The sequence below is a fragment of the Saccopteryx leptura genome, chromosome X (genome assembly GCF_036850995.1).
Source record: "Saccopteryx leptura isolate mSacLep1 chromosome X, mSacLep1_pri_phased_curated, whole genome shotgun sequence".
Lineage (NCBI taxonomy): Eukaryota > Metazoa > Chordata > Mammalia > Chiroptera > Emballonuridae > Saccopteryx > Saccopteryx leptura.
In genome coordinates this window covers 9051687-9063973 of record NC_089516.1, presented here as the reverse complement: position 1 = coordinate 9063973, position 12287 = coordinate 9051687, and the positions used below count along the sequence as shown (strand labels likewise).

Genomic DNA, 12287 nt, shown 5'->3' with positions numbered 1-12287 from the left:
CCCAGGCTCCCCGCCCTCCCCAGGCTCCCCGCCCTCCCCAGGCTCCCCGCCCTCCCCAGGCTCCTCCTCCTTCCGCGAGTCCACTTAGCACCACAGACAAAGCTCCAGACTGGGTCCCTTCCAGTCCCGCCTGCTAGCTGTAGGGGTGAGTTTAACTCTCCTCTCCGGCCTAGCTTTGTTCCTCTGTCCTCCAAATCAAAATTACTGAGCTATTCTCTGAGTAAACTGCCCCTGCTTCCCCTAGTTTCTCCTTGGAGTCATCTCACCAAAGCCAAACTGCATGAGCCTGGCTGGACTCCCTTCCAGAGACACTGGGAGTCAACACACTTCCAGGTTCATCTTGCCCAGCTCACTGCATCCGTAACTAGGGCCATGGCTTTGGAATTGGATGTACTAGGAAACTCAAGCCTTGGCTCTCTGATCTTGAGTAAATTCCTTAATATCTAGTCCTCAGTTTTCTCATCTGTAAAAAGCGAGATAGGAAGAACAGTTCCCAAAGGTATGCTACCTGTTGGCATAGTGCTTGGCAATAGCAACTGGCCCTGACACATTCGTGTTACAGCATCACCAGTGTGAAAACTCGCCGACCCCCTCAAGAGTGGGTTAGGTATTTGCCCTGCCTGCGCTCCCAGCATAGGTATTTAACTTTTCATAACACCAGTCACACTAAGTTGCATTTTGTTTTCTTTCACAAGTCTGCTTCTTGCACTAAATCTTAAACTCCTTGAAGCTAGAGACTTAAGTTACCGGTACATTCCCAAATTCGAGAATGCCCTGAGTGGCACAGAATATAGCTGTGTAAATCGCCAATTTTGCTGTTTCCTGTGACCAGGACTTATGCTGAGTATTACTGCCATTCTGAAAACATCACTGTTTGGTTTGCTGTAACATTTCTTATAAGTTGTAACAGACCTTCAGGTAATGACAATAAGAAAGCATGTCTTCTAGGAAGATACCCTTAATTTCAAAAACCAATTCCATATCCAAACTATACTTACCATCATTTGAATTGATAAATATTTTTTTAAGATTTTATCAATTTTATAGAGAGTAGAGAGAGAAAGGAGGGGAGCAACTCATAATTGCTTCCTGTATGTGCCTTGACCGGGCAAACCCAGTGTTTCGAACCGAGGACCTCAGCATTCCAGGTCGACGATTTATCCACTGCACCACCACAGGTCAGGCAGAATTGATAAATATTAAGATGAAAATAAGGTATGTAAAAATTTAATAACAAAGATACTTTCTGCTATGATATTCCAAGGTTATCTTTATTCTGCAATATAACATGTATTTTCTATTTTTCTTAGTGCCTGAATTACAACATCTACTTATTCTCAAGTATGTATATTTTAGCTTATCCTTCTTCTATGGAAAAATATCTAAATTTTTATTTTATGTTGTCAGTTGAAAATACCTGATTAAAAATAAAATATTTTACTTATATAAATGATGTAGTAGATAATGTTATTAGTAATACAAATTTTAATTATAAACTGACCAAAGAATAATCCATAATTTCTTTCTTTCTTTTTTGCTCACTGCGAGCATAAAAGGATGAAAGGAAAAAATGTACACTCTCTGAAAGCCAAGTCTGGACTCTTTCAATTCGTTTTTTTTCTTGCTATAGCAGGACAATGGTGTTAGGATCCACTCAATGGTCAATGCAGAAATCCTTGGGAAAGAAAACTTCATTCTTTACCTACTCTTAATTTCAGTATTAGATTTGTTCAAGGACATACAATGGGGTCTCAAGTTTCTCCAACCTTCAATGTTATGTCAAGGGCTTTATATATTTTCCAGATAACAGTTATAACTTAAAATAGCAAAATAACCCCAAGGTCACCAGCTTGAGCATGGGATCGCAGCCATGACCCCATGGTTGCTGGCTTGAGCAAGGGGTCACTGGCTTGGTTGGAGCCCCCCCACACACACACACACAAGGTACATGTGAGAAGCAATCAGTGGACATCTAAAAGTGCTGCAACTACAAGTTGGTGCTTCTCAACTCTCTCCCTTCCTGTCCATCTGGCTCTTGCTTGCTAAAAAAAAAAAAAAAAAAAAAAAAAAAAAAAAGAATGTGTCCTCCAGAAAGACAGCTTACTAAATTGTTTTTGTGGTGGATGCCTGGTTTCAGAATAGCCAACATTACCCTAGCCCACGTAGCCCTGGGAAGGGAGAAAGGGGCTGGCAGCTGCCCTACTGGTGATGTCAGCAGATCGTGCTCCGCTTTCACAGAAAGAGGTGAGCTAAGGAACACCGGGTGGCTCTTTCCATTCCTGCTCCCTAGTCCATCCTTAGGAGGTTTCCAGTCACTTTCTGATCTACATGTTAAAGGATGTCTCGCTAACTTTATAGACGTCTTCCATACTCAAAACAACAAATAGGAAGAAAAAATCATTCAACAAATATTAATATTACAAAGAAATGGTTTTATTAATCTAGTATTATTAATACAAAATTCCTTCTCAAGCCCTTCGATTTTCTGCCTTCAGGTCTAGGAAGGTCCCAGTAAAATACCTTTGGAGGCACTGAAGACATAAAAACTCTCCTGCTAGGGTGTCAGGAGCCAGGGCACCCATATCATCCTTCTGGGGAGCCGACGACTAAGGCATGCGTGAAACCACACCCCCAAGGTAGCTTCCGTAACTTCTGCAGGGAAGGTGACCAAGAATTTATCACGCACACCAGGACATGGTTGAAAATGAAACCGGGTGCTGTTAATAATTACACCCAGAACATGAGGTTTAAGTAAATCTGGAGTGGCAAAGTGAGAAACATCATATAAATACAGGATGGGCAAACGTAGGTTTACAGTTGTGAGTACGGGAAACGCTTTATCCCTGTACTGTTCTTTATTAATTATTGTATTATTTGCCATACAACAACTATAAATGTACTTTATCCCCACCCTGTACAGTCAACCCTTCAACACTGCAGGGGTGGAGCACTGACACCCCTGAGCAGTCAAAAATCTGTGTATAACTTGTGACTCCCCCAAAACTGAACTACTAATAGCCTTCTGTTGACTAGAAGCCTAGATGATAACATAAATAGTTGATTGATACATATTTTGTATGTTATATACTGCATTCTTACAATAAAGTAAGTTAGAGAAAAGAAAATGTTAAAATCATAAGAGAAAACACATTTACAGTACTGTACGTATTTAGTGAGGAAAAAAATTCACAGATAAGCGGACCCGCGCCTTTCAAACTGTGTTGTTCAAGGGTTAACTGTACATCCTTTGTATCCCTAAGACGTAAGGGTAAGTTGAGCATTCTGTATATTGCTTCTTGCTCCAGCTTAGACTCACTGCAAGAGAATTTTGCATTAAGAGTCTACAAGAAGCCTAGGAGGGAAATCCGTGTGAAAGAAATAATGCATATCTTGTGTTTACCCTTTTATTTTTCTGAAGTTGGAAACAGGGAGGCAGTCAGACTCCCACATGCGCCCGACTGGGATCCACCTGGCACGCCCACCAGGGGGAGATGCCTGCCCATCTGGGGCGTCACTCTGTTGCAACCAGAGCCATTCTAGCGCCTGAGGCAGAGGCCACAGAGCCATCCTCAGCGCCCGGGCCATCTTTGCTCCAATGGAGCCTTGGCTGCGGGAGGGGAAGAGAGAGACAGAGAGGAAGGAGAGGGGGAGGGGTGGAGAAGCAGATGGGTGCCTCTCCTGTGTGCCCTGGCCGGGAATCGAACCCGGGTCCCCCGCATGCCAGGCTGACGCTCTTATCACTGAGCCAACCGGACAGGGCCGTGTTTACCCTTTTAAAGATAACTGTGGTTTGAAACAGATCAGTTAAGTTAACATAAATGTTTTTGCCCACATTTATCTTTTTGGGAATTGTATTCGTTTCCCAGAGTAGAGTTGCCTCCCTTTCCCAGAAAAGGCAGGCACCCTAGAAGCAAATGCCTTCATCCCCCTTCCAATCCCCTTTAGAGCAGAGATACCCCCCTAAACTTACACATACAACTCCAACTCTATCTGCTCTTCCTCCTGAATCATTATTCATTTTTCATTGTGGTAAAATAACACAGCATAAAACTTGCCATCTTAACCTTTTTCAGTGTACAGTTCAGTAGTGTTAAGTGTATTTATCCAACCCTATCTTGCAGACCAGATGACTAGCATATTAATTTAAGAAATACTACTAGTTAATACAATATTGAACACAGGATTATTGGCAATTAGAGACATTACAAGATATTTACAAACAAGGGCAACAGTGGTGTGAATTCCTTGCAATATGTATAATTATCTAGATTTTAGCCTGCCTGAGAAGTTCTTCCCCCACTACTGCAGCAAAAGTCTTCTGAGCCACTGTATAAATTGGGAAATTTATTTTGATCTTTGCATGGAACCTCCACAAATGAAATAAAATAAAGTTCAGACAGTTTTAAAGGGAAGCCAAGATAGTTCTAATATCATAGTCTATGAAACTGTGTACAAATAATGCAAAAATAAAGTATAAACTATAGATTATATTACTAGTTATTTGAATAATACTTCTATAAATATATCATGAAAGAATTCTAAGTCCTAAGCACTTCAAGAATTTTCTTTAAAATGTCCTATACTGCTTTTGCTTTCTATATGATCAAACCTTTAAGTAAAATATCTGATGTTTAGAAATGCAAAGGTATTTCCCGATATCAGCAAATCTTTGTTTCCTTAGGATTACAAAATGTTGATAGTAAGTAAGTAAGCACAGCATGCAAGATAACTAAAGATCAGGGCAAATATGCTCATTGAGATGGCCTTAAAAAGAAATGTCATCCATATTTTGAAATCAAATGCACCTGAAACCACAGTGAGTGCTGAGCTCCGAAGAGCCAGACTGCAGCTCTTCCTGAGAGCCTGCGTTCTGGATGGTCAGTGTCTGTAGTGAAATATTTTGATTATTCTCTCTATGCCACCACCAATTGATAAACATAAAAAGGACAGACAGCTCAAATGTCAGATATAAAAAGACATTATCATATCAACAGGTTGTAAGAGAAACTTGTGTCTCTTGCTGCTACTTCAGTGATAAAATATCATTATCAATAAAAGACTGAAGGGTCACTGCCATACCAAGAAATGCACATCAATAATTAGTATTAAACGCAGATGTTTAGAATAGTCTCAGTTAACAAATTTTTAAAAGCTCTTACGTATTAAAGCAAAACATCACCTAGATGTGGTTGTCTTAGGGGCTTGCTTGGCTGGCCGACGACTTGGGTTGCGCTCGTATATTAAGCACATAATCATGACGGAAGGATGAGCGGACCGTGCGATTCATGAGGGGCTGGAGGGGGCGGAAGTTGTCCACCATTCTTTTCTCTTTCTCCCCCTCGGAAGTGAAAAGGAGGGTCCGAAATTGCTCGAGCTTGAAATAGAAACAGGAAGCATAAATAATTTCCATGGAAAAACAGCTTCAGTGCACGAAAATTACTTTCATTTCTACAACTCTGAAACATTCCTCTAAGATTGGCCGGGGAAGGAGAACTTATTTCAGGGTAAGATGCTCTCGCCGCTGTACAGTGAGGAAGATGTTGTGTGGGGAGGAAAGCAGCAGGAGGTGGTGAAACCAGCCAGGCACTCGGGACCCGAGGACTGTGGGAGGGAGGTCAAAGGCCCTCTCCCCCACATAGTAGCCATTTGCCAAGAACGAGTTACTTCATCTTTGATTCCAGGAACCTCATCTTGTAATGCACAAAACAGCCCACAGAATGAAAAAGGAAAGGCCGAGTACCAGCGCCGAAAGTGTTTTGTTTTGTCAAATTTTAACTGAATTGTTAACAATGTATTCTTTTTTAAAAAAACATTTTATTGATTGATTGACTTTAGAGAGACACAGAGAGGGAGGGAAAAAGAGAGAGAGGAAAGAGAAATGTTGATGTGTTGTTTCCCTTATTTATGCATTCATTGGTTGTCTCTTGTATGTGCCCTGACCAGTGATTGAACCTTGGTGCACTGGGATGACACTCTAACCAACTGAGCTACCCAGCCAGGGCCTAACATAATTTGTTCTTAATTGCTTACCATACCTAGACACTATGGGTGAGGCAAAGCACGTGGCTCCCTTAACAGGCCGTGGGCCCCTTGTTGACACTGTCCTTAGTTTCTGAAATGATGGCCAGAGCCTCTGCAGTCCCTTAGGGTAGCCACAAGCCACATATAGCTACTGAGCACTTGAATTGTGGCCAGTGTTGACTAAGAAAGTGAACTTTTTATTTAATGTTCATTTTAATGTATTTATATTTAAATGTAAATGGTCACATGGGTCTAGTGGCTAATGTATTGGACACAGCAGCTCAGTACAAAAAGAACAACCCCAAACAAGGGTTCCTCAATGTGACAATAGCATCAGCCAGTAGTGCCTTGGCTTTCTGAGCGACTACACTGTGGACACTTGACTTGGAAGTCAGTTCGGAAAACCTGTTCACAGCCTTTCTCGTTATTCAATCAGGTTCACTACAACTTGGAGGAGATCAACCTGAGGCACAGTAGGCGAGCCTGTAAAGATTCGTTTGGATCAAAAACTTCAGACTAACTAGAGACACAGAGGCAGGACTGGGACCAGAAGCAAGGACCAAACAAGTTACCATACTTACAAATGTACACCTGTGTTATACCCTCATGATAAGGAACGTGTACAAGTAACAAGGTTTATTTTTATTTGACAAATTACAACGATTAGAAATAGCCCAAACATCAATAAGTTACATTAGATCTATAAAATGGACTAGTACATAGCCATTAAAAACGATATCCAAGACCCTGGCCAGTTGGCTCAGTGGTAGAGCACCAGCCTGGCGTGCAGGAGTCCTGGGTTCGATTCCTGGCCAGGGCACACAGGAGAAGCGCCCATCTGCTTCTCCACCCCTCCCCCTCTACTTCCTCTCTGTCTCTCTCTTCCCTTCCTGCAGCCAAGGCTCCATTGGAGCAAAGTTGGCCCCGGTGCTGGGGATGGCTCCATGGCCTCTGCCTCAGGCGCTAGAATGGCTCTGGTTGCAACAGAGTGACGCCCCAGATGGGCAGAGCATCGACCCCTGGTGGGCATGCCAGGTGGATCCCGGTCGGGCACATGCAGGAGTCTGTCTGACTGTCTGACTGCCTCCCCGTTTCCAACTTCAGAAAAATACCAAAAAAAAAAAAAAAAAAAAAGAAAAAAAAAAAAAAGATATCTAAGATAATACTGTAGGGCAAATGAGTTTGTAAAATTTGAATTTTTTTGAGTTTGCTCACTTTTAGCATTAAAAAATGGCACTGGGAAGCCACGTGTGTGCTTGCCCATAGAGCAGGCTGTTGATTGCAAATTGTGGATTACCTTCCTGCTTGGGAAGGGCCATTGTTTTGCTAATGTTTGCTGGAGAAAGGTCTGTGTGGGGCCAGCCAGTTTTGCAGGGAGAGCAGAGAGAATGCAGAGTGCTGAAGAAGAAGCCAGTTTTGCAAGAAAGAAGAAAGAAGGAGAGAGAAGCCATGTTGGCAGGGAAAGAGAAGGTGTACAGATGGGGAACCAGAGCTGAGGGGCTTTGCGAGCTCTACTGAGGCTTGTGGGGGCCTTTGATTCTTAGAGGAATCAGAGAAGATTCTCTTGGTTGTAGAACTGGAGAATGTGTCAGGGCTTTGGGAGCCAATGAAAGAGAGGGAAGAGGTCTTCCCTGCCTGTTTGCTTGTGGGCCAGTGCGAGACTTTAATAAAGGAATGGCCCACCATTTTTTGGCTCCACAGTTTCTTTACCATCCACCTAAATCTAATGAGAACCTGCACGTGAATGGCCAAAACGGCAGCGGCCACAGGCCTTACAGCCCTGATGGCAGCAGCCACTGGCCCTATAAATGCTATTATCTATTCAATATATGATCTTCCACATATCTGAGTAAAAAAAGGCAGCAAAATGGTTCATGCAGAATGATTTCATTTTGTTTAAAAAGTTACGTATATTTATACATATAAAACACCAGAAGGAGCCTGACCTGTGATGGCACAGTGGAAAGAGCATCAACCTGGAACACTAGTCACCAGTTCAAATCCCTGGGCTTGCCCAGTAAAGGCACATACAAAAAGCAACTACTATGAGTTGATGCTTCCTATTCCTCCCCACTTCCCCACCTTTCTCTCTCTCTCTCTCTCTCTCTCTCTCTCTCTCTCCTTTCTCTATAGTCAATAAATGAAATCTTAAAAACAAAACAAAAAAAACAGTAGAAGGACATACCTGTGAGGTCGGTTGGCAATGGGAGAAGGTCACATGAGGAACCAACCACCCTTTTGGTGCCCATGACCACCAAAAGAAACAGCCCAGGAGCGTTTTGAAAAAAGACAACTGTCTGTCAGCCAATGAAATTTCACCACAACCTATCACACCTACACCACCCTAGCCATGCTATAAATTACCCCCCGGCAGGAGAAGCTGCGTGACTTCCCTGGCCCCTGTCTTGCGGACCAGTGAACCTCGCCCAGGAGTGCTCTAAATAAAGCTTTTGCTTGTCCATACTTGGTGGCTATGTCCTTCTTTCTTCCTCAGCAGAAAATACCTTACATTTAGTGAAGAAACCCGGGAGGAGCTTGAGCCTGCAATGGCCATTCCTCTCCCCTTCCCTTCCGAGGATGACCAGGGACCTCTGACCTCTCACCTACTTTGGCACATGGTGCAGTATGTCCCCTGCCTCCAGCCTCCCTTCCGTTCTTTCTGACTCCGAGACTCCCTGTACGTAATTGCAGCTGCGTCAGGGACCTCCTACCCTTTCCAAGTGCGTGTGTGCCTGTGGAGACGTCCCGGACACTCCCTCTGCCTGACTGTCCGGTAGCCAGAGATTGAGTTGTGGGATGCCAATTCTCATCTCTGATCACCCCAAGGCTGAGGGCAGCCATGGGGGCACAGGAATCTAAACTTAACTCAAAAACACTCCTAGGGTGCCTTATCTGGAATTTCTCAAAAATAGAACCCTCCCTAAAGAAGAAGAAACTGATCTTCTCCACTGTGGCCTGGCCACAGTACCCACTGGATAACCAGACCAGGTGGCCTCCTGAAGGGACTTTTGACTTTAACACCCTCACTTATTTACAGAACTATTGCCAGAGAACTGGGAAATGGTCAGAGATCCCTTACATTCAGGGCTTCTGGTATTTGCGCCCCCGTCCTAATCTCTGTGCCGTCTGCTCTATGGCACAGGTCCTTTTAGCCAGAGAACCCTCAGCTAAACCCTCCACTTCTGATCTTTCCTCCTTCACCGACCCCCTTGAGGAACTCTCTCTCCCTTCTGCACAATCCCCTCTGCCCTATCAGGGTCCTCCTCTCCCTTCACCGGGTCCTGTTTCTCATTTGCCTGCAGATACCCGTCCCTCTCTCTCCTCCCCTGTCAGTGCTCACACCAGATCCTGCTCCGAGCCACCAGAGGGAGACAACCTTCTCTGCCCTCTCTGCAAGGTGGCCAGAGTGGAAGAAGTTGTTCAGGTTCATGTTCCTTTTCCCCTCTCTGATCTGTCTGCAATCGAAAAGCGTTTAGGCTCCTACTCTTCTAATCCTACCGCCCATACCAAGGAATTCCAATATCTCACTCAGGCATATGACCTCACTTGGATGATCTCTATGTTATCATGTTTTCTACCCTTACCCCCGACGAACAGGACTGAATCCGGACAGCGGCACGGACTCATGCCGATCAGGTTCACCTCGCAAATGACCAAATTCCAGGTGGGATACAGGTGGTCCCTGACACGGACCCCAACTGGGATTACCAGATGGGACAAACAGGTAGGAGGCGATGAGACCAAATGGTTGACTGTCTCATAGCTGGCATGCAGAGTGCAACCCAAAAGGTAGTTCACTATGACAAATTGAGAGAAATCACTCAAGGGCCTGAGGAAAACCCAGCCCTCTTGTTGAACCGTCTCACTGACACTATGGTCCTCCATACTCATTTAGACCCTACCTCCAATGCCGGGGCCACTGTATTAGCCACTCACTTCATTTCCCAATCAGCCCCAGACTTTCGGAAGAAACTTTAAAAGGCGGAAGAGGGCCCCAAACCCCTATCCGAGACCTGATGAACATGGCATGTAAAGTTTTTAATGGTCAGGAGGAAAAGGCCGAGGCTGCTCACCAGGCCCTCATGCAGCAAAAAGTAATGCTCCAAACCCAGGCTCTTGTGGCAGCCCTGAGGCAGGCAGAGCAACAGGGGCAAGGTTTAGGAGGTGCCCGACCCAAGTCCGGGCCGCAAAGAGGAACCTCACCAGAAGCTTGCTTTAAATGTGGCAAAGAGGATTACTGGGCCCGGCAGGGCCCCTGCCTGAGGCCACCCACTAAACCTTGCCCTGATTGCAAGTAGCCTGGCCACTGGTGAATCGATTGTCCCCTTCAGGTAACAGGCTTTTCTTTGGCGCCTCTATGCGGAGGACAAGCCACCCAAATGGGAGGGCAAGCCAGCCAGGCGGACCCATCGCTCAAACTTGTCGGTCTCATGGACAACTGACACAGTACAGATTCAAAGACCCCCATCACCCTCGCCGAGCCCAGGGTATGCTGCAGGTAGCGGGTAAGTCCATCCCATTTCTTGTGGACACAGGGGCTATCTTCTCTGTTTTACCATCACACTCTGGACCTCTAGTTCCCTCATGGGTCTCGGTTATAGGAGTTGATGGGACCCCTTCTTTCCCCTTCACACACCACTCCTGACATGCAGTTTGGATGGAATCCCCCTTTCACACTCGTTCTTAGTTATGCCCTCATGCCCTGTACCCCTCCTGGGTCAGGACATTCTACAAAGTCTCGGAGCCACTATCCAACTGACAGCAACTTCCCACCTACTCCTACCACTCCTGGCTGAAGGCTCTCCCACCACCACAGATCACCCTATCTCAATCACACCCCCTATTTCACCAGACATTGTCAACCCCCAAATTTGGGACATCTCGACCCCAGTGGTAGCAACCCATCACCCACCTGTACACATCCGCTTGAAGAATCCCTCCCAATTCCCATCTAGGCCCCAATTCCCCATTGCGGCAAATCATCGACAGGGCCTTAAACCCATAATTACCTGCCTCTTAAATCAAGGCCTATTCATCCCTATGGACTCTCCCTACAATACCCTTATCCTTCCTGTTCAAAAACCCTCAGGGGCCTACCGCCTCGTACAAGACTTACACCTAATCAATGAGGCAGTTGTCCCCCTCCATCCGGTGGTCCCTAATCCATACACGTTACTTTCACACATTCCCTCAGACACTACTCACTTCATGGTCCTAGACCTCAAGGATGCCTTCTTTACCATTCCTCTACACCCTGACTCTTACTTTCTGTTGCCTTTACTTGGACTGACCTGGACACTAGTGCAGCCCAACAGCTTACGTGGACTGTCCTACCCCAGGGGTTCAGGGACAGCCCACACCTGTTTGCGCAGGTGCTAGCTCAGGATTTAGCTGCATGTGATCTGGAGACAAGTACCCTCTTGCAATATGTAGATGACCTACTTCTCTGCAGCCCCTCCCTGTCTGCCTCAAGGAAACACACCACCACCCTTCTTAACTTCCTTGCCGTGAAAGCTATCATGTCTCCTCTACTAAGGCTCAACTTCACTCTCAGTCCATAGTCTATCTGGGCATTGCCTTGACTCCCACCACCCGAGGACTCACTCTAGATTGAACTCAGACCCTCCGCAGCCTCCAACCACCTACCACCACTGATCAGATTCTTTCTTCGGTCTAATAGGCTTCTTTCGACACTGGATTCCCAATTTCACTCTCTTAGCCAAACCCCTCTACGAGGCTGTAAAAGAGACTCCCACAGGACTTCTCACATCCCCCAACACCATAAAAGGGCTTTCTCTACCCTTCAAAATGCCCTCATATCCTCTCCCCCTCTCGCTTTACCTGACCCCAGATGCCCCTTCCACCTTTTCACTGATGAAAAGGACAGTAATGCAATTGGAGTACTGACTCAACCTGTGGGGCCTACATACCGCCCCGTGGCATATCTCTCTAAACAATTAGACACCACCATCAAAGGCTGGCAGCCCTGCCTCCAGGCACTGAGTGCAGCAGCTGAACTCACCAAGGAGGCTACTAAGCTCACCCTTTCCCAGCCCATCACTGTCTTCTCCTCCCACAGGCTCACTGACCTCCTTTCACACAAATCTCTTTCACTATTGGGTCCTTCCCACCTACAAGAATTTTACCTCCTGTTCATCGAAAACCCTTCAGTCACTCTTTTGCCCTCTCCTCGAATCAACCCATCCACTCTACTGCCAGCTCCAGCGACACTTCCGGAACCCACCCACTCCTGTACAGAGCTAATG

General features: G+C 45.6%; 1 protein-coding gene across 3 annotated transcripts in view; it reads right to left on the bottom strand.

Moving 5' to 3' along the window:
* Window positions 1-3741: 3741 nt before the first annotated feature.
* CA5B (carbonic anhydrase 5B) overlaps window positions 3742-12287 on the bottom strand; it is a 125489-nt gene continuing 116943 nt past the window's right edge. For all 3 annotated transcript variants that reach the window (XM_066356244.1, XM_066356245.1, XM_066356243.1), the window contains exon 8: window positions 3742-5374. In XM_066356244.1, the coding sequence (XP_066212341.1) occupies window positions 5195-5374 (180 nt within the window). In that variant the 3' untranslated portion in view covers window positions 3742-5194. The remainder of the gene's footprint in view (window positions 5375-12287) is intronic.